The sequence below is a fragment of the Neoarius graeffei genome, chromosome 3 (genome assembly GCF_027579695.1).
Source record: "Neoarius graeffei isolate fNeoGra1 chromosome 3, fNeoGra1.pri, whole genome shotgun sequence".
NCBI classification, from domain to species: domain Eukaryota; kingdom Metazoa; phylum Chordata; class Actinopteri; order Siluriformes; family Ariidae; genus Neoarius; species Neoarius graeffei.
Window position 1 is genome coordinate 83,432,642 of NC_083571.1, and position 23,746 is coordinate 83,456,387.

Below are 23,746 nucleotides of genomic sequence, written 5' to 3' on the forward strand. Positions count from 1 at the left end.
TTTTTATTATTTTATATTTTTACCTTTTTATTGTTTTACACCTTACTTATTATTTTGATTTATTATTTATTAATTATGATGTATATACTTATCATTATACATGTTCTAAACGCTGGAAAGAGTCCCTGGAAGCAGGAAACGTTAAGAGAACCTCCACCTGACCTACATACTCCAACCCGGGTAAGTCCATATCACATGACTAAGCAAGGATCTGGCTTTTGCAAACAAACAACCCAAATCATTTGTACAAAACAATTAGAACAAATTAAGCCTCTGTTCAGCCTTCAATGTTTTATTTACTGGATGTGTGATGGAGCTGCTGACCTTTAAGGTACCCTCTCCAGACAGAAACTCAGAGAAGCCGGCGTCAGTGGAAAGCAGGCCAACGAACGTCATTCCAGGCCGCTCCTCGACAAAAGCCCGGACGGCCGCGTCGGTCACGTGCTTCCTGCCGGAGACGTCCAGAGACACGAGCGCAGGCAGGATGCCTGGTGTTTCCAGAAGCTGCCAGGCCACATCGGACATGAACTGCTTGTCATCCGAGATGTCCAGATGCTGCAAGCCCTCCAACTAACAAACGATAATAATGACTGGGTTAGAAACAGAAGCGACAGTATGCCGAAGAATCAGGAATAAAGACTTGTATTATAACCTCAAAGACCCAGATGAGGCATTTTTAAAGAAGTTGTTCTGCTTAACGGTCTAAACTGCATCACAAGCTCCAGCTGTTGTACAGACTCACATTTACTGTAACGTACTACAAGACTTTCAAAATGAGCCACAAGACTGATGCCCCTTTTCCACCAAAGCAGTTCCAGGGCTGGTTCGGGGCCAGTGCTTAGTTTGGAACCAGGTTTTCTGTTTCCACTGACAAAGAACTGGCTCTGGGCCAGAAAAACCGGTTCCAGGCTAGCACCAACTCTCTGCTGGGCCAGAGGAAAGAACCGCTTGCGTCAGCGGGGGGGCGGAGTTGTTAAGACCAACAACAACAATAACAAGACCGCGAAAGATCGCCATTTTTAAGCAATTAGAAGCAGCAGCTGTACAAACGCGAAGTCATCCATTATTATTATTATTACTGTTGCTGTTGTTGTTGTTGCTGCTGCTGCTTCTTCCGTGTTGTTTTTGCTTCGATATTCGCGCCAAGGTTTATGCAAACGTAGCGACGTAACTGACGTATACAGCGACGTAATGACGTGGCTTCCCTTAGCACCGCGAGCTATGGAAAAGCAAACTGGTTCTCAGCTGGCTTGCAAGTTGAACGAGTTGTGAACCAGCACCAGCACTGGCCCCGAACCAGCCCTGGAACTGATTTGGTGGAAAAGGGGTACGAGAGTACTGAAATCCCAGGAACTCAAATATGACCTGTAACGGAGCCACTGTAACACTCTACTGACATACAGTGTCTCGCATTAGTTTTCACCCCCTTTGAACTTTTATCGAATTACAACCTGAAACTCAAGTCGACTTGAACCCTATTTGGACAGGATTAGATTTTCATGCTGTCCTGGGGTCCTTCAATGATACAGGTGCCACTCTGTCATTTTATTTCCATCCCGATCAGCCATGTTGCTGTTTTTCCTCCAACCTCCTGTGAGAAAATTACAAGCTGAATCTCTGACTGTTTTCCACCTCACTCAGAGGCCATGTGATAATTTCGGTCCCGCCAAGACACACATCTGTAATTTTCTATGCAGATGTTGTGTCATGCTGGGAAAAAAATTAAAATAATGATGTTTGGCTATCAGTAGTGAACCTTCCAAAGACATACCTACCAACCTTGGAAAACATTTTTGAGTAGCAACTTATCGCGGCCGTGCAGCGCAGCACGGCGTGAGGTCAGGCACATTTGCTGATCAGTACTGATTGTAATGAGTGAGCATGTGAACAATGTATTACTAAGCACAGAGTTCCCACTCACCACCATATCTAGTTATTCAACATACAAGTAGACTATGAAGAAAACAAGAACTCTTTTAATGAAAAGGCATGAATATATTTCCAATGCTTTCACCAAGACATTTGGCACAAGGCAACTGTGCCCGAAAAATGTCCTTTATACAGACCTTAAACTTAAAGATAAGGGATAAATGTACTGCCTTTGGCATATTGTGTCTTAAATACATTGGGAATTATAAACAACAAAGAATCCCAAATAGCATGCTATGTCCCTTTTGATATTTAGCATTATATTGTATAGATAACAGAAAAACCGAAGGGCTATAGCCTATGTCTTTTAAAACAGACGCCGGCAGTCTGCAAAACACACACACACTAAATCCTTTTTTCATAAATTTAGTTTTGACCATAAAAGAGATTCTGTTGCTCCTCGCTACACTTTGAACTAGGCTACACTAAACATCGAAAGTGAATATTCCAGAGTACCTATATATAGGGCTGGGCGATATGAGAAATTATATCACGATATATTTTTTCAAAATTTTCGATAACGATATATAATCACGATATAAATCAAATCACCATTTTTGTATTTTCTTTAATTTTCTGCTCAAAATATGAACATTACAAATTAGTAGTTCCTTCCTAATTAACAAAAATAGCTTAACAAGCCTTCAAGTTTCACAGAACCGAAACAAACTGGATGCACATTCTTTTGTTCTTTTTGTTCAAATGAATAAACTGAAACTGAAAAATAAAAACTATATACCATTGTTAATCATTTGTGCAAATTCTAGCAGCTTTCAAATAAACATAAAAGACATATTGACGTGTAAACCTTATGCTGCAAGGAGAAAAAAAGTGCAATCCTGTACGTCAGTGTGTTTAAGGTTTGACTGTTTACAGGTTACGAGCGAGGAAGACAAGTCTATCCACTGTCTCCGGTTTTAAAGCTGCCCTGTGTCCTCCAGGGCAGTGCTCTGACTTTCCTGTTCAGGACTCCGGTCAGTCGGCTTCTCGCTCATTTTTATAAATCGCTTTGTTGGAGAAATGCCGCGCTCCTGCAAACTTCACCACAGCCATGCTGTGCGTTGCTGCTACACGTCTGTGTGTTTGTGTGTGCACGCAACCTAACTTGACGTGGCTCTCTTCCAACTGATTGGTTACGTGCGATACTGTTTAGTTATGATTGGCTATTCGCATGTCTGTCAAAACTTCGGATGAAGTAATTTTATTGAAGGCGTAGGCTTATCGTAGGCATATCGTACGTGTCTAATTCCTAATCGTAGAGATTTTATATCGTGAATAACATCGTAATCGTAAAAATCGCCCAGCCCTACCTATATAAATATATTTTTTTCAATATTAATATTTAGTAAATGCAAACTGATAACCACACTTACAGAAAAACTTACTGAAAATAAATTATAGGCTACTCTGGCCTATCCAATAACATAGCCTTTATAATATTCATATTCACTGACCTGGCCTAATTTAGAAAAAATAATGGCCTATGTATATAAATGCAAGCATTTCTATGTTAGCAATATTATTACCTGTGTTTCCTTGATGGCTAATGTCAAAATCATAATTGCACACTGTGCAAAACGCACGATTAGGCAGTTTAGGGGGCGGAGGCATGGCCATTGATCTTGATACTTTGTTAGGAACTTCTGAGGGGCATAGACTCGCTTCTTTTTAGATTTGCTTCCCTCTCTCTCGGTCAGTATCCTCATCTGACGTCATGTGTATTATTAACTGCAAGGTGCGCACATACACAAACACATCATCCACCGCACGCACTTGCGTGAAAACACTTCGTGCGCTGCTCATTGACTCTCACATGCACGAGTAGCCTAGTTCAGAAGATTTTAACGCGTCTATCGGTTGACTGGATGGAAGCGTCAGTAGGCTACCATATTTTCACTTTAGGCTATGCAATATTTTTTGGATTGAGAAGCCTGGGTCAAATATCAAAACAAGCTGGAACAAATATTTCCTTCAGATAAGGCGGAACACTGTGCTTTGAACTATGACGTTAGGACAGTTGTCCTTGCTTTATTCACAATACCCTTGCCCTGCCCATTTACCTTCAAAACGGTGTTTAGCACCGTCCTCCCTTGTAAAACCAGTCACAGTATGAAGATCGACCGAAAGGGATGAAAATCAATTCCGTTACTTTCGTTTTGACTGCTCCTTAGCTCTCCGCTTAGCCTCATAGCTTAGGCCTATAGACCCCTTTCACATGACGTCACCGCGCCGTGAGATTTTGTTAGGCGCCATATTGGAAGACCAAGTACATGCACTCACAATATAAAACAAAGTACGAGCGAGAGTAAAGTGACACGATGGATGATAATTCTGGTTATGTGAGTACATTACCAGCTGCAGAAAGGGCACGGTATGTGGAGAAACTGGCTGTGATTGATGGGTTTGACCCATATGATAAGACTTGCGGCAAGGGAGAATGGAAACATAAGGAGGACCTGACACCAATTCTGCCATCCGTTTGCTACCCAGACATTGTAAACTATGTGTTGTTTACACCCAGTGCCTACACTCAGTGTTCGAACTATGCCAATATTTTCGGGGGGGGGTGTCCCTTTTTTTCCCTTGGGGGGGGGGGGGGGGGGGGGGGGGGCGCCTGCGCTTGTCTCGGAGCGCGGATCTCCAAACACATGAGAAGCCTTGCGCTTGTCTCGGAGCGCGGATCTCCAAACACATGAGAAGCCTTGCGCTTGTCTCGGAGCGCGGATCTCCAAACACATGAGAAGCCTATCTTACGCACATATCACGCGGACTCCACACACGCATCGCATCTGAAGTCATAACTAATCAGGGGAAATCGTGTCCACATTGGCATGTTCAAAAAACAACCTCGTGTCAACAATGATACCACACGCAAGAAAAAAAAAAGTCAGGCTACTCAACAACCAACCTGGCAGCAGCGAGCAAGCCCCAAACCATCCTAAATTATTATTATTATTAAATTGTAGAAGTCTGGGAGGCTTGCTCCTCATCCAGTTATCAACTTGGGGCCAATTTAGCATGTTTTAAATCTGAATTTCTTGCGTTTGCTTACCTCAAAGTGTCCGCAGATCATGCACAGACTTATCCATTATATCCACAGTTTTTTGCCAAGTCTCACACAGGTTTCTTTCAAGTCTACTGTTGGGCCAATAAATCATTGTGGCAGCGGGGGCGTGGTCAAGCACCGGTCTGTGACAGGAGGGCAGAGTCAGGGAAGGTGAGTGGCAGAATCACTACACCTGAGAGCAATTAACCTGTGTTTGTGTGTCTTCCCAGCGACCGCGCCCTGTATAAGGAGGGAGAGCAGACAGCAGAGGAGCTCAACCCTGAACGAGACACTCGTGTGTGTGTCTGTTTGAATTGTTAGACTGAAAAGTGTGACAATAAACGCTAAGTTGGACCTGATCTCTGTCCTGCCGTCCTCTGTGCTCCACCCACCAGTATTGAACTACTACAATCATAAATAAAACAGCTCAGATTTGTTTGTTTAAGTCGTTTGCCACTCCACTTTATTCTCGTGGGTTCACGTACCACTGCTGTTATTTCCCCCTAATCACGAGTTTGTTGGTCTTCCAAAATGGCGCAGGGTCGGTTTACTTCCGGTTTCGGGTGACGTCAGTGAAAGGGGTCTATATGAAGAGTTTAAAACTAGCGCTGTGATTGGCTGAAGTCTTCTTTTCTCTACAGGTTGCTGGTCAATGCAGTTACACCCATAGACGAGTTGCCTAGTGCGCAAATGCACAGACAGTTGAACCGGAATATTAAAGATCTTTGAACTCAAAGCCATCAATGGCTTTTTGCGTATTTTGAAGTGTTAAATCGTAGCAGCGTAGTTTGATGTCTAAATACGTATCTGCTATGCAAAATGCGTAAAGGTTGGCAGGTCTGCAAAGATATTAAACACATCCTAAATTGTGAAATGAAAAATGGATGCTTTAGAAGAGGCACAAAACCATATCATTGGTCTGAGCGGTAAAACCTACCTGGGAAAGCATTTTCAGGAGGAGAAAGAAAAGAAAATTGGGAAGAAAAGCAAGGTCCTGCAGGCTGATTAAAGGAGATATTATAATGGCAGCTACAGGTATAAAGCATTACCTTATATTCACATCTGCACAAACTCATCAGCTTTTTGTTTTCAATAAATAACGACTAGTTTTATCATTACTGCTTCTCCCGTGATAAACTGACCCGATCCGGTGAGTAGGCATATCAGACGCTCGCTGGCCGTGTTGTGAAAATTCTGCATGCAGACGCTCATCTACGTTTCCAAATCTGTCATTGCTTAACTCTTGAATATTTTCTAGCGGGAACACGATCATTAAAAACCTTATAATTTCTGCTTTCCAAAGAAATGTCTCTCATAAAGATATGTTCAGTACTTTGCAAGTAACAGCAGGTTGAAGCTGGTACAACAGAGTTCACTCTCTGCTCGCGTGACGTCGGGAAACCGCCAGTGCTTTCTGAGTCACGGGAAAGCACTCAGGCTCTCTTTCTTTTGATCGGTTTCCGACTGGATTACTCGTGAATATCAATCAGATAACTTTTATAGGGATGTTCTCTCGCTCTCACCGTTTGTGATGACATATTCAGCAAAATTTTCCGTCAGCTAGTTTTGATGTTCTGCTTCGCGGGAGACTTTGAAGTGAGTTTTCATAGCTTTACCTACTTATTTTTTTTCAACATCAAACTGATTCGTGTAAATAAATAACTAGTTTAGAATATAACTGTAGTTGTTTTGATGAAAAATATTGAGATCTTAGTGGTCGGAATGAGATTTTTAAAAAAACGGAAGTCAGAAACGCGAGCGTCAATTTCAATTCAATTAACTGGAATTGTTTTTTGGATGCGTCTCAGGCAGTTTTTTCGAGGTTCGCCTTGAAAGCTGTGAATATTAATCCAAATAATCATTTATATTCTTTAATATAAAAACACTAGTAGGCCCTACTTAGAAATATAAAAGACCTACAGAGCACAAAGAGGGGATTAGAAGTCATCTTTTACTACTTTATTTTGATAGAGAATGGTAGATGTGAAGACATTCAATGCTTATTTATGCATATTTTATAATTAACACTGATTTCTCCTTCTTTGTGATGTATAAATGAGAGTTAAGAGCAGCTTTATATTGCACAAATAAAGCCATTTGGTGAAACTTTGAAGAGGAGAGTGTACCAATTTACATTTTTACCCGATTAGCATAATTAAATACTAACTTGCATAACTGGGTTTTTTTTTTTACTAATTTTTCAAAATTTGTATTCAGTATGCAACCATCTATGTGCCTGCCAATTTCCATGTTAATATCTTGGGGGAAAAAAAAGTTATTAAGAAAAAACATTGGATCTCATTAGTTAATGAGGCCCATTTTGGACCATGTGATCCTCATGTGCCCCTTTTCCACCAAAGCAGTTCCAGGGCTGGTTCGGGGCCAGTGCTTAGTTTGGAACCGGGTTTTCTGTTTCCACTGACAAAGAACTGGCTCTGGGGCCAGAAAAACCGGTTCCAGGCTAGCACCAACTCTCTGCTGGGCCAGAGGAAAGAACCGCTTACATCAGCGGGGGGGCGGAGTTGTTAAGACCAACAACAATAACAAGACCGCGAAAGATCGCCATTTTTAAGCGACGAGAAGCAGCAGCTGTACAAATGCGAAGTCAGCCATTATTATTATTGTTGTTGCTGCTGCTGCTTCTTCTTCCGTGTTGTTTTTGCTTCGATATTCACGCCAAGGTTTATGCAAACGTAGCGACGTAACTGACGTATACAGCGACGTAATGACGTATACAGCGACGTAACTGACGTATACAGCGACGTAATGACGTGGCTTCCCTTAGCACCGCGAGCGATGGAAAAGCAAACTGGTTCTCAGCTGGCTCGCAAGTTGAACGAGTTGTGAACCAGCACTGGCCCCGAACCAGCCCTGGAACTGATTTGGTGGAAAGAATATTACGTCAGTTTTCTAAAAATTACACCTTTTTTTCAATATTTGATTTGTAATATCTCAAGAATGGATAAACATTTTAATTCCGTAAAGTATGTTGTTCTGCATTCAATTCTGAATTCAATGAGAGCAATTTCAAGCAATTTGGATTGAATTTTCACCTGATATGCGTACGTATAGGGCTTTAAATCGCAATTTATCTCCATCAGCTTTGCACATCTGGATCCTAATATTTTGCCCATTCCTCCTGGCTAAATAGCTCACGCCCCATGAGACTGCATGAAGACTGATGAATAAATAATTCTGCAAACTACATAAATATTTCCCACCCCCGCTTCAATATTACGTGCTACTGTTGTGTAGCTTCATGACCATAATCCCATTTCAGTTCCACTCCAAAATCGAGATAAGTTTGAGAATACTTGGCACTATAGTGTGCAGATGACAAACTGCGAGTGACGTTGTTGCTTGCTCGTGTACACACGCTGACCTGGCTGAGTACGGCCAGTAGTTGTTTGGAGCTCATCTCCAGCCGTTTGAGCTGGTGCATGGTGAGGTAGCGCAGCCTGTCCTTGCAGCTCAGCAGTGGTGTCAGGTTGGTTACTGATGTATTCGAGATGTCCAGGCTCTCCAGCCGGGGCAGTGAGCACACATCAACCAGCCCTGAGTCGTAGAAGTCCACGTTGGACACGCTGAGCGCTCTGAGGCCCTGCAGTGAGCTGAAGCAGCGGTTACTCGACTCCTCCAGCGAGGACATGCTCAGGCCATTGAGCACGAGCCGCTGCAGGCTCTCGCGTGCCGCCTTGCTGGCCGAGAGGCAGCGCAGGATGTCGGTGATGGTCAGGTCTGCGTTGACGCGTGACGCATCGAGCTCGAGCAGCCGGTGCAGACAAAGAGCGCGTTCAAAAGCCTCTGCTGAGATGCGGGCTGTACGGATGCAGGCGCGACGTAGCCGGAGCTGCCGGCTGTTGCGGAAAATCCCCACCGTGCTGTCGTTCAGCAGGCCTGTAAAAAGGAACAGACAGAATTTTAGGGGCTTTACAGCTCTGCGTGTCGCTATTAAAATTCTCTTTCTTCTTCAAAAGGATACTCTACGCTCTTTATGCAAAAAGGATGCCATTTTTAGACTTTAGCATTCATGCCTGAATAATAGGTGAATTTACCATCTGCTAGAGGAACCAGCGCTAATAATCATTCCTCTGCTGAAACACATCCAGGCTGTCTATCGATGATTCATTACTGTATTCAGAGCGTTTATTTTGTAAAAACCCCTTAGCACGAAAAGGGACTTTGTTTTTCGGAGAATTCGGTTCTGCTCACCTTCTGTAGCCATCTTGTAGAGCAGCTGGTCAGCCAGCTCCTGAGGGAAGACTACAAGATCGCGGAGACACAGGGAGCCATCAGCCTGCTTCACACAGAACCATTCCAGTCTGGAGCTCACCAGTGACAGGCACATGTCAGTCAGAGACGCTGGGGATGCGTCATCCTGAAACAAAAACACACGGCATCACGTCATGGGCCACTTCAAGAAAACGTCTAGCGATTTTATACAAGAGAAAACGATTCGGTTTACGAAGACGACTGCATTGCAAAGACTGTCAGAATATTGGTGAAAAATAACAGCCTACAGTTAGTTTATAGCAAGGCTGCAGGACACTCTGATGATATTGTTAATATCGTTATATGCCTTTCAATGAATTAAAACATAACAGTGAATTTTTTTTTTTTAATTGTACCAAAGCTAAGCTTATTAAGAAAAGCCACAAAAACATGTCTCGATTGGTCAAAACACTCACAGGTTGCTCAACTGGAAAAGCCAAGACTGGCATCATGATTTCACACAAACAAAATACTGTATTGCTACCAGGTATCAGTTTGCTTCACAGTATTCCAAGGAAATTCAGTTCCTGGACTCCCAGGTCAGCTCAGATGCAAAGATTTCTACGTCAATGTTTTTCTTGCGGGGTTCTCCAGTTTTCTCCCACCACGCCCCAAAGCATGTGGTGGACTAGCTAAACGACTAATGTGTGAGTGCATCCCATCCTGCTTCACACGCAGGATAAAATGGTTACTAACAACGAATGAATGAGTACTTCATGGAACGCACAAGTGCCCCTTTTCCACCAAAGCAGTTCCAGGGCTGGTTCGGGGCCAGTGCTTAGTTTGGAACCGGGTTTTCTGTTTCCACTGGCAAAGAACTGGCTCTGGGGCCAGAAAAACCAGTTCCAGGCTAGCACCAACTCTCTGCTGGGCCAGAGGAAAGAACCGCTTACGTCAGCGGGGAGGCGGAGTTGTTAAGACCAACAACAATAACAAGACCGCGAAAGATCGCCATTTTTAAGCAACGAGAAGCAGTAGCTGTACAAACGCGAAGTCATCCATTATTATTATTGTTGTTGTTGCTGCTGCTTCTTCCGTGTTTTTGCTTCGATATTCGCGCCAAGGTTTATGCAAACGTAGCGACGTAACTGACGTATACAGCGACGTAACCGACGTGGCTTCCCTTAGCACCGCGAGCTATGGAAAAGCAAACTGGTTCTCAGCTGGCTCGCAAGTTGAACGAGTTCTGAACCAGCACCAACACTGGCCCCGAACCAGCCCTGGAACTGATTTGGTGGAAAAGGGGTAAAGGACAATTAATACACGAATCAATTAAACCAATTGAACATACAGCACTAAAAGACCAGCGGGTGTCTACAGCAAGAAAGACCACTGGTGAAAGGTCAATGGTCAGAGGTTAGATATAGGGATGGGAATTGATAAGATTTTTACGATTCCGATTCCATTTTCGATTCTGCTTAACGATTCGGTTCTTTATCGATTCTCTCATCGATTCTCATTTGAAAAAAGAGGAGAACAAACAGGTCGATTAGCATCAACTTTGTTTAGTTTAGGAGTAACACACATGACCTTACAAACCCAACAGTGAATTACTCACATGTTAAACATTATTCTAATAGAAAATAAAATTCTCCTTTTTAAAAGGATATGTGAGATGAGCACTCAAAATAAAATTCATCTCATCTCATTATCTCTAGCCGCTTTATCCTGTTCTACAGGGTCGCAGGCAAGCTGGAGCCTATCCCAGCTGACTACGGGCGAAAGGTGGGGTACACCCTGGACAAGTCGCCAGGTCATCACAGGGCTGACACATAGACAGACAACCATTCACACTCACATTCACACCTACGGTCAATTTAGAGCCACCAGTTAACCTAACCTGCATGTCTTTGGACTGTGGGGGAAACCGGAGCACCCGGAGGAAACCCACGCGGACATGGGGAGAACATGCAAACTCCACACAGAAAGGCCCTCGCCGGCCACGGGGCTCGAACCCGGACCTTCTTGCTGTGAGGCGACAGCGCTAACCACTACACCACCGTGCCGCCCTCAAAATAAAACTGTCATAGACAAATACAATCAAGTAACTGTGCATTGTACAAATCTGCAAATACCAACTATGAAGAATTAACAATTCTTTTGCAGAAAAATTAGCATGTCTGCTTTTTCAGGAAGGATACGTGATCTTTCTGGACTAATGGTGTCTCCAGCTGTGGAGAACACCCTTTCAGATGGAGTGGAGGATGCCTGCACACACAGATGGTCATCTTCTAAATGTAATGCATGAGAAGGCATTCATTTAATGTTAACTGTTAGTAATAGGTTTTACAAAGAAGCAAATGGCGCCAACATGAGGTGTGTTACTTAGGTGGTGTTTACATTAGACCGTATCCGTCTCGTTTTCGTCGCGGATGCACCGTCCGTGCACATTAAAACGCCGGGAAACGACTCCACAGGCGGAACAACTTGAATCCGCCAGGGCCCACGTATTCAACCCAGTTCGTATCTGATCCGGTGCTGTGTAAACATTGAGGAACGAGGAAACGCAGTGCTGAGCTCTAGCTGACATCGTCATTGGACAACGTCACTGTGACATCCACCTTCCTGATTCGCTGGCGTTGGGATCACACACACAGCGTCTCAGTCCCGAATCACTGCTCGTGCGCTTCACTCGCGCGCTCTGTGAGCTGCGCGGGGCCGGAGTGCGCACCCTCCAGAGGGCACTCGCTGTTCAGGGCGGAGTGACTTGGAGCGCAGGAGGAAGCGCTGAGCTGCACTGAGGTTTATTTACACATTTCAACCTCCTTCAGGCGCTTAAACTCAGTGAGAACATGAACATCACAGCCAGGTGTGTTTATCTGCTGGAGAAGGTGTTCGCTTGCCATCCTTCCACTTGCAAGTGGTGAGTGACTTGCGCATGCCCGATATGCACTGGGATCATGTGACGTGCCGTCTAATTAGTCATGTGATTAGCGTATCTGTGTATCGGCGTTGCTGTGTGCACACGAATTGTGTATTGGCGTTGCTGTGTGCACGTGAATCATTTTAAAAACGTTAATCTGATGATCCGCTGATACGGTCTAATGTAAACACCACCTTAATTACCTGCCGTAGTAACTGCAGAAGACATGCTAGCGTGGCTGCTGCTGCTGGGTTGAGATTCACCAGTCCGAAGCGTGTCGAAAACGTGACATTCATTTAAAAGTATCGCATGCTGTGTGCGCAAATGTTTTTGCATATTACTCGTGTTCCCTCCCGACGATGTAATATCTACTTTGCAATGGCTGCAGGTCACCCGGTTGTCATCTTTCCTTGAAAAATGCAGCCAAACTTTTGAGCGTTTAAACCGCTTGGTCGCCATGTTTACTGCTTACTGCATGTCGCTACGCACGTTGCGTAACTTGCGTAATATACATGACGTTAGTCGTGCCCGCTGGAATCGATAAGGGAATCGTTAGCAAATCTGGCAAACGATTCCATGGAATTGAAACACTGGGAACCGGTTCTCAACAAGAACCGGTTTTCGATTCCCATTCCTAGTTAGATATCGTAAATACGACTAAAGCACTCTGTATCTGTCCCATTGTTGATTTAAAAGGAGTTTCGAGAGAAGACCAATGGGTGTCTATAGCAAGAAAGACCATTGGTAAGAGGTCAATGGTTAAGGGTTAGTAAAGAAAAGACACACCGATCAGCCATAACGTTAAAAACACTGGCAGGTGAAGTAAAGCAAATAACATTGATTATGTCATTATAGTGGCACTCGTCAAGGGGTGGGATATATTAGGTAGCTAGAGAACAGTCAGTTCTTGAAGAAGTCGACGTGTTGGAAACAGGAAAAAGGGGCAAGCGTAAGGATCTGGGATGGGCTTCTCAAAAGCATCGTAGCACAAAGATCGTCGTTAAATAGTAGAGTGAGCAGCACAATGAACACTCTCTCTCCTAGGTGGGGTTTACATTAGACTGTATCAGCGGATCATCAGATTAACGTTTTTAAAACGATTAGCGTGCACACAGCAACGCCAATACACGATTCGCGTGCACACAGCAACGCCAATACACGGACACGCTCCGCTCCGCAGGCATCCTGCGCTCCAAATCACTCCGCCCTGAACAGCGAGTGCCCTCTGGAGGGTGCGCACTCCGGCCCTGCGCAGCTCACAGAGCGCGCGAGTGAAGTGCACAAGCAGTGATTTGGGACTGAGCCGCTGTGTGTGTGATCTCAGTGCATATCGGGCATGCGCGTCACTTACCACTTGCAAGTGGAAGGATGGCAAGCCTAAAGACAATCATAACTACACAATGGGCAGTATTTGCATCAGTATTTGCAGTATTTTCATACTTTTATACTCTTTAATGAAAGGTGATACAAGGCGGAAGTCCGCGCCGTTTTTCAGCAGTCGCGTCACATGACCAACGCCAGCGAATCAGGAAGGTGGATGTCACAGTGACGTTGTCCAATGAGACGCCAGCTAGAGCTCAGCACAGCGTATCCGCGTATTCTCAATGTTTACACAGGACCGGACCAGACATGATCTGGATTGAATACGTGGACCCTGGCGGATTCCCGTTTCCCGGCGTTTCCAGGCGTTTTAATGTAAACGGACAGTGCATCCGCGAAGAAAACGAGACAGATACGGTCTAATGTAAACTTGGCCCTAGATAAGATGCTCTTAGCGTTAAGAGGCTTTTGGGAAACCCACCACTGAGCGACTTTGACAAGGACCAAATTGTGATGGTGAGATGACTGGGTCAGGGCTGCACTGTCGCCTCTCAGCAAGAAGGTCCTGGGTTTGAGCCCAGCAGCTAGCGAGGGCCTTTCTGTGTGGAGTCTGCATGTTCTCCCCGTGTCTGTGTGGGTTTCCACCAGGTGCTCCGGTTTCCCCCACAGTCCAAAGACATGCAGGTTAGGCTAACTGGTGGCTCTAAATTGACCGTAGGTGTGAATGTTTGCACATTACTGCCCTTCTGCTGCTACGTCCGATCATTGCCTTATTTTTGTATTACACTACCTATTTTGCACAACATTTACCTTTATTTTTTTTAAAAGAAGAAACCACCTTTGTCACATGCACACTTCAAGCACAGTGAAATTCATCCTCTGCATTTAACCCATCTGAAGCAGTGAACACACGCGCACACACTCAGAGCAGTGGGCAGCCACACCAGAGCGCCCGGGGAGCAGTCAGGGGTCAGGTACCTTGCTCAAGGGCACCTCAGCCCAAGGCTGCTCCACGTTAACCTAAGTGCATGTCTTTGGACTGTGGGGGAAACCGGAGCGCCCGGAGGAAACCCACGCAGACACGGGGAGAACATGCACACTCCACACAGAAAGGCCCTCGCCGGCCACTGGTTTCGAACCCGGAACCTTCTTGCTGTGAGGCGACCGTGCTAACCGTACTACACCGTACTATACTGGGTGGTTTTTTGTTTTTTTGCACTATGTTGCCTTTACTTTGTATTACTATATTACACTACATTTACCTTTATTTTGGACTATACTGGGTGTTTTTTGGTTTTGCTTTTATTTTTGCACTATATAGTAATACAAAGTAAAGGCAATATAGTGCAAAAATAAAAGCAAAACCAAAAAAACACCCAGTATAGTACAAAATAAAGGTAAATGTAGTGCAAAATAGGTAGTGTAATATAGTAATACAAAGTAAAGGCAACATAGTGCAAAAATAAAAGCAAAAAAAAAAAAAAAACAGTATAGTACAACATAAAGGTACATGTAGTGTAATACAGTAAAGACAATATAGTAATACAAAGTAAAGGCAATATTGTCTTTACTGTATTACACTACATGTACCTTTATTTTGTACTATACTGTGGGTTTTTTTTGCACTATGTTGCCTTTACTTTGTATTACTATATTACACTACCTGTTTTGCACTACATTTACCTTTATTTTGTACTATACTCTCTGGTGACGGTGGCAGAGAAGAGGTCTATGGGCAAACTATTGAACATCATGGACGATGCCAGTCACCCTCTGCACACCGTCATGAGCAACCAGAGGAGCCTGTTCGGTGACAGAATGCTCCTTCCCAAGTGCAGGACGAACAGACTCAAAAACTCCTTTGTCCCTCACGCCATCAGACTGTACAACTCCTCTCTGGGGGGGAGGAGGGGTAAAGCTGGGCATACACTGTGCGATTTTTTCAATCGCGGTATTCAGCTGCTGCTCACACTGTACGAGTGAATCGCAGGGGTAAACAGCACGCAACTTACGATTCCTGTTCTCACACTATACGATCCGATGCTCGGATGCGATGCTCAGGATTTCAAACAGGTTTGATTTTCATCCGATCGATCAGGAGGAGGTCGTGAGGTGTTAATCGCTTGTCGTTACCCCATGTATACTACACGATCCGAGATGCACGACTGAGCCAAAACTCGGCCCGATCTCCAAAACAGTCGCACGAGTGAAAACCGTGTCAAAATCGGGCCAAAAATCGCACAGTGTATGCCCAGCTTAACAGGAGGACAGAGGACAGGAAGGAGCAGTAGCCTAGCCTAACAATAAGCAATAGCGGACAATGTGCAATATAAAGTGCAATATCTGTTCTGCCACCGCCCCCCCTTCTCTTCCCCATATCTTATTCTTTTTATATTTGTATATGTAAATACTTAATTTATTTTAATTTATCTAGAAGTTTCCTCCATTTCTTTTCTCTGTTTATCTGTAATGATGCTGCTGGAATCTTAATTTCCCTGAGGGAACCCTCCCAAAGGGATCAATAAAGCTTTATCTAATCTAATCTAATCTGGGTGGTTTTTTGGTTTTGCTTTTATTTTTGCACTATATTGCCTTTACTTTGTATTACTATATTGCCTTTACTCTATTACACTACCTATTTTGCACTACATTTACCTTTTTTTGTACTATACAGGTAGTCGTCGACTTACGACCTATGCAACTTACAACCGATCGACTTTACGACTGTCTGGTTATGACTGGCAAGTGCTTCCCAGCTGAGCTAGCTGAGCGTACAACAGTTTCCGCCCCAGCTCCTGGCAGCGCCCAGCATCCAGCCTCTCGCCACGTACAACAGTTTCCGCCCCAGCTCCTGGTTTATGAAACGAGGAAATCCTCCCGCCAGCCCGAGCACTGCAGCAGCTGATGATGACGTAGACGACCCACGACCAAGCACCAGTGATCCCAGCGGTCACCAAGTTTTGTATTTTGCTATGTTTCAAACTAAAATGTTTTCTATTTTTCACACCTGTATTTTGTATTTTTTGTTTTGCACATATTAAACGAATTGTACTGTACGCAGTGTAGTATGCAGTGTTTGACTTAAACCGAATAATGAGCCAAGGTAATGAAATAAGAAAATGTTGATAAAATAAGACTTTAAGATGATTACAATATCATTACATATCACAATATACTTACGTTCATTTAACATAGGCCGACTTACGACCAGATCGGTTTACGACCGGTCAGTCGTAACCAAACGCCAAGTCGACGACTACCTGTACTGGGTGTTTTTTTGGTTTTGCTTTTATTTTTGCACTATATTGCCTTCACTTTGTATTACACTACCTATTTTGTACTACATTTAAGTTTATTTCGTACTATACTGGGTGTTTGTTACCTCCGCCAAGGAGGTTATGTTTTCGGTAGCGTTGGTTTGTTTGTTGGTTTGTCTGTTAGCAACATTACTGAAACCGTCGTGAACGGATTGCTCTGAAATTTTTTTCCAGAGGTGTGACTGGGCACAAGTAACAATCCACTAAATTTTGGCGGTGATCCGGATCATCATCATCTGGATTCCAGATTTTTTTTAAAGGATTCTTGGCGGAGGTCTGCGCTCTCCGAGTGCTTTTCTAGTTTTTTTTTTGCTTTTATTTTTACACTATTTCGCCTTTACTTTGTATTACTCCTTCTGTCTATTTATTTATTTGTAATTGGCATTCATGGTGGACTGCAAACTAAGAATTTCACTGTGGGTTGTTTTACAATCAGGGTACAAAGTTTGTCTCACAGGGGTCCAAAATTCAAATTGATTCAAACTGGTTTAAAAAAAAAAAAAAAAAAACTATCAAATCTGCACTTTTGGAAATTAATACACACATGAACATAGGCATGTGTAATAGTTTGTATTATAACAAGATTAAGTGTAGCTTTAAGCAGGGCTGGGAGAAACAAATGAAGTGATTCTCAGAGAGGACTTTTTTTTTTGACAATTCAGAATCCACTACTTCCATAGTGCTTTTAAATATAAGGCTGTAAGCTTTGTGTTCGTTGTCTCTAATATTTATGTCCCAATATCTTGACCACATTTTAGGATGAAAATAATCATTTTAGATATGTTATTTTATATTGAAAAATTAGCTGTTTCGGAGAGGACTTTTTTTTTGACACAATTACATACTAATTTGATCAAAATAGTCTGAAAACTTACTGGCATTCAACATTAAAACTTAACTATGTTTCCAATGATATGGAACCAAATATTTGTTTTATGGTATAAAGAATGATTTAGGGGCGGCACGGTGGTGTAGTGGTTAGCGCTGTCACCTCACAGCAAGAAGGTCCTGGGTTCGAGCCCCATGGCCGGCGAGGGCCTTTCTGTGTGGAGTCTGCATGTTCTCCCCGTGTCCGCGTGGGTTTCCTCCGGGTGCTCCGGTTTCCCCCACAGTCCAAAGACATGCAGGTTAGGTTAACTGGTGACTCTAAATTGAGCGTAGGTGTGAATGTGAGTGTGAATGGTTGTCTGTGTCTATGTGTCAGCCCTGTGATGACCTGGCGACTTGTCCAGGGTGTACCCCGCCTTTCGCCCGTAGTCAGCTGGGATAGGCTCCAGCTTGCCTGCGACCCTGTAGAAGGATAAAGCGGCTAGAGATAATGAGATGAGAATGATTTAAGTGCATCCCTTTTGGAGCTACCCGTGGTCAAAACAGCACTTTCTAAATGACACAAGTAATTTTGCTAAATATGACATACTAGTGCATCTCAAAAAATTAGAATACCATGAAAAAGTTCCTTTTTTTCATAATTTAATTCAAAAAGGTAAACTTTCATATATTCTATATTCATTACATGTAAAGTGAAGTATTTAAAGCCTTTTTTGTTTTAACTTTGATGATTATGGCTTATAGCTCATGAAAATCAGAAATCCAGTATCTCAAATTATTAGAATATTCCCTAAGATCAGTCAAAAAAAGGATTTACAATACAGAAATGTCCAACTTCTGAAAAGTATATTCATTTATACACTCAATACTTGGTTGGGGCTCCTTTACCATGAATTACTGTATCAGTGCGGTGTGGCATGGAGGTGATCAGTCTGTGGCACTGCTGAGGTGTTATTGAAGCCCAGGTTGCTTTGATAGTGGCCTTCAGCATATCTGTATTTTTGGGTCGGGTGTTTCTCATCTTCCTCTTGACAATACCCCATAGATTCTCTATGGGGTTCAGGTCAGGCAAGTTGGCTGGCCAATCAAACACAGTAATATCATGGTCAGCAAACCATTTGGTAGTAGTTTTGGCACTGTGGGTAGGTGCTAAATCCTGCTGGAAAAGGAAATCAGCATCTCCAAAAAGCTCGTCAGCAGATGGAAGCATGAAGTGCTCTAAAATCTCCTGGTAGATGGCTGTGTTGACTTTGGACTTCATAAAATACAGTGGACCAACACCAGCAGATGACATGGCACCCCAAATCATCACAGACTGTGGAACCTTCACACTGGGCTTCAAACACCTTGGATTCTCTGCCTCTCCACTCTTCCTCCAGACTCTAGAACCGTGATTTCCAAATTAAATGCAAAATGTACTTTCATCTGAAAAGAGGACTTTGGACCACTGAGCAACAGTCCATTTCTTTCTCTCCTTAGCCCAGATAAGACACTTCTGACATTGTCTCTGGCTCAGGAGTAGCTTGATATTAGGAATGAGAAAGTTGTAGCCCCTTTCTTGAAGATGTCTGTTCGTGATGGGTCTTGATACACTGACACCAGCCTCAGTCCACTCCTTGTGAAGCTCTCCCAAGTTCTTGAATCAACTTTTCTTGACAATCCTCTCAAGACTGTGGCCATCCCTGTTGCTTGTGCACCTTTTCCAGCCACCCTTTTCAGCAATGACCTTTTGTGGCTTACCCTCCTTGTGGAGGGCATCACTCAGTGCGTTTACATGCACATAGAGAAAATCGAATTTCTGCCGTTGCTCGTCTGAAATCGAAGCTCTAAATGGCATGTAAACACCTTAGCTAGGCTGAAATTGAATCGAACTTGATTTCTCGCAATCGAGCTACACGACCTAGATTATGCGATTTTTGCCGAGCTACTTAGTGCATGTAAACCCTATCGGGCCACGCAGTCCAGCTACTTACTTCAGCACTGCCCCTTCCGGAAGTGACAAGTGACGAGACCACAAGCGGGAAACACAACAGCCTCGGTCGGCATGACACTTCACCTTAGCCGCCCACTTTATTAGGAACACTTCTGTTCGTACATACAAACTACAAGCACTCTTCTTAGAGTTTAGAGTTTATTTTATTTTTAAAAGGGACAGTGTACAAATTAAACATTATCCTTGTGGTAAGGACAGATGTCTGTACCAGGTTATAGCAGTACATGCTAATTTCCGCCTGTAGTCACTTTGTTTATACTCTTGAATAGCTGTTCTTCATGACGACAACCGGAAGTGTACCAACACGATGGGGCGTGTAGCGCCACCTGTGGCTCGGGTGCACAATGCACCTCATAACAGCTCGATTTAAACACTGTGCATATAGGATTGGATTTCTCTGGCACCCCTGCTGGGACCCTTTTATTTATTTATTTATTTATTTCTCCTTTATTTAACCAGGGTAGTCACATTGAGGCTGTTGCCTCTTTTTCAAGTGAGCCCTGTCCAAGAAAGCAGCAATAAGCTAAAACAGACAACATAAAGCAGACATGCAGATAAACACAGCAGCAAAGCATAACAAAGATTAAGAGCAAAGACGTCTCATCTCATTATCTCTAGCCGCTTTATCCTTCTACAGGGTCGCAGGCAAGCTGGAGCCTATCCCAGCTGACTACGGGCGAAAGGTGGGGTACACCCTGGACAAGTCGCCAGGTCATCACAGGGCTGACACATAGACACAAACAACCATTCACACTCACATTCACACCTACGGTCAATTTAGAGTCACCAGTTAACCTAACCTGCATGTCTTTGGACTGTGGGGGAAACCGGAGCACCCGGAGGAAACCCACGCGGACACGGGGAGAACATGCAAACTCCACACAGAAAGGCCCTCGCCGGCCCCAGGGCTCGAACCTTCTTGCTGTGAGGCGACAGCGCTAACCACTACACCACCGTGCCGCCCCAAGAGCAAAGACATAAAAGATTAAAACATGAAAACATGCAGGACATAATCAAAACATGCAAGACATAAGCAAGATACGCATAGCTTAAAAGAATGGCAGGGCGTGAGCACATCATACTAAACAACACACACAACTTGATAAGACAAGCAGGACAAAAACATACCATGCAGGGCAACAAGATACACACAGCTTAAAACACACAATAGGTTAAAAGACAGGCAGGACACATCAATAACATGTTGGACAAGAGACACTTAGCTTAATATACACGCAGGTTGAGACAAGCAGAATATAAACATAGCATGCTAGACAGCAAGAGAGCAGAGATTACCGTAAAAAATAGGTACACAATGAAATAAGAACACAAACAAGCACATAACAGGTAACATAGACCAAAGCTGGCATACTTACAACATGAACATAAAAAATAATCCACTGAATGTGTTCAATAGAATAGCCTTAACCTTAAAAACACTTGCATTGATATTTTAGTATGTCAGCAATGCGTAACTTAAAATCAGTCAATGGAATGAACAAATCTAGCTTTAACTGTTTCTGGAGCTTTAACTGTTTCTTTGCTCGATTACTGACAGTAGCTCAATTTGGATGTGCATGTAAACGTAGTGAGTGATCATCTTCCGGACAACAGTCAAGTCAGCAGTTTTCCCCATGATTGTGGTTGTGTGTACTGAACTAGACCGAGAGATACACCGTGTTCATACTGTTCTACTCAAACTCGAAATGAAATATTCTAATATTTTGAGATTTTTTTTTATATGTTTTTGTACCGTATGCCATACTGATTAAAATTAAAATAGAAAAACGCTTGAAACATTTTAGTTTGTGTGTAATGTGTCTATAATATATAACATTTTCACTTTCTTAAATAACTGATGGAAAATATTGAACTTTTTCACAATATTCTAATTTTTTGAGATGCACTAGTACAGTGGTTCTCAAACTGTGGTGGTACGCGGGCTCCATTCTAGTGGTACGCCAAAGAATTACTTAATTAAATATAAATAAAATTTAAAAAAATTAAACGTGAAATACTATCCATAATATCCGAATGGATGAAAATATCTTATCAACCGATGACAAGAAAATGAAAGGAGATACAAATTAAGTTAATAATTTTAAAAAGTTTGCAAGTGCTTCTGGGTAGCCATATGTAGCGTACGTACGCATTCCCGCCGGTTCCGCTGACAGACGGTTATCCGCCATTGGTAGACTAGGCTGTGATGGGAAAAGGTGGAGGTGGCTTTGCTAATTATGACGAGTAGGATAAAATTACTGTAGTGGCTTAAATCCGCGAATGGGAGCGTGGATCAGGAGAGAGGGAGAACTGAAGAGGACGTCCGTGAGCCGAGCGCAGATGCTAACGACAGTGGCAAAACCAGCCCCAGAACTGCTAGCAAACGGCAGAAACCAGTGAGGAGGAAGTCTGACGAAAAATACATAAAACTGGGATTCATTTGGAGCGGGACAGAGGAGCTGCCCAGGCCGCAGTGTGTTGTATGCGGCGACGTTCTGAGCAATGAGTCCATGAAACCATCGCATCTCAAACGGCATCTTACAACCAAACACACAGCACTAAAGGACAAACCAATGGATTTTTTTTTACGAAAACGTGATGAACTGAAGCAGTCCAAGTCCACCATTCTGTCCTATGGTACACCCGTAGCCAAAGCACAGGAAGCTTCATATCGTGCCAGCCTCCTGATCGCCAGAGCCGGTAAGCCGCACACAATCGGGGAACTGCAGCTATGCATAGCCTGTTTTGATTTTTTTCAAGTACATCAAGTACAGTACTTTTTTTTACTTAACATTTAAAGTACAGTACAGTTATTTAACTTTTAAGTACTGTACATTTTCACTTAATCTTTAAGAACTTAATATTTATTTTAGTACAATGTTTATTTCACTTTTATGTGCAATTAATTTTATTTGACTCATTATTTAAGGACAGTGTTTTATTTTCCTATATTTAAACACAGTGTTACTGTTCAAAAGTACTGTGTGTAATGTTACAGTGGCCAACAATATTAAATATACTTGTTAAACAAAACCTCCGCCTTGTTTTTAATGAATACTTAGGCCTACTACGCTACTGTATTTTAATGTTGCTCATTATGGTGGTACTTGGAGAGCCAAGTATTTTCTGAGGTGGTACTTGGTGAAAAAAGTTTGAGAACCACTGCACTAGTATATTGCCATACATTCACCAGAAATAACGTTATCACCATTTTTTTTTTTTGCATGGTAAATAGAGCTATCACAGGGCTACAATAAACAACCAAGTTTATTTAGTCAAGCCTTTTGATATTGAAGATAATAAGTGTTAAATGTGATTTTTAGCTTGCGGACCCTTACTGTAAAACAACCCTTGTGCAAGAGGACATGTCCTTACTGTGCATATGACAATGAACACTTTGAATGATCAGAGATCAGAGACAGTAAACATGCCTAAAGCCTTCTGGATCTGTCCCATTATTTATTTAAAAGAGGGTTTAGATGTTGACACTTTTTAAACAGAGTAGACACGAATGGCAAAGGCATTAGATAAAGTTCTTAAGAGATTCTTAGATTACACAACTGTCACCCATGCTAAAGGTAAACAGTGGAGTTATGCTCAAGCTTATTATGGCTTTATTTAATGACTGAATACAGACACACAGCTAAATGGCACTAACAACTGAAAACTCTCGTGTTTCAGTTCTGTAGTCAGTCAATAACACTAAGTAGTTAATCAGAAAACACATTTGTTTCTAGTAAGCTTGATATTTAAAGTCATGTTTACTCGACATGTTCTTATTTACTTACCATCGTGATGCAGCACGTACAGGCTGTGATCCAGGAACAAAAAGATGGCCAGAAACTGACAGTCCAGGCAGGAACCCAGTCAAAAAGCACTAGTGAAGCGGTTAGTGAGTGAGTTAGAGAGTCTAACTAGCGAGCGGTTTCCATGGCAGAAAGCTTTAAACAGTTCTCTAAACCGACAGAAAGCGTGGGATCCTCAAGAAGCGCCATCTTGTTTCGTCCAAAACATTTCCCCACCTCCTTCTTCTTCTCCTCCTCCTCCTTCACCGCACTCCACAGCCGGGTGCATTACTGAGCTAAACCAGGAACCGTTACATTTCTTCTGCGCCAAAAAAAAAAAAAAAAAAGCTTCGCTTGGACGAGTAAACAAGGTCATAACACAGGAAACAAATC

The 23,746-nt window shown here is 43.0% G+C and overlaps 1 protein-coding gene across 1 annotated transcript in view; it reads right to left on the minus strand.

Moving 5' to 3' along the window:
• Positions 1-23,746, minus strand: part of zyg11 (zyg-11 family member, cell cycle regulator) — a 52,861-nt gene that overhangs the window by 29,085 nt on the left and 30 nt on the right. The window contains exons 1-4 of the mRNA XM_060917539.1: positions 23,357-23,746; positions 9,188-9,353; positions 8,358-8,872; positions 325-570 (exon numbers count right to left, since the gene is read on the minus strand). The exon at positions 23,357-23,746 is cut by the window's right edge and continues 30 nt beyond it. Coding sequence (XP_060773522.1) covers positions 325-570; positions 8,358-8,872; positions 9,188-9,353; positions 23,357-23,359 — 930 coding nt within the window. The 5' untranslated portion in view covers positions 23,360-23,746. The remainder of the gene's footprint in view (positions 1-324; positions 571-8,357; positions 8,873-9,187; positions 9,354-23,356) is intronic.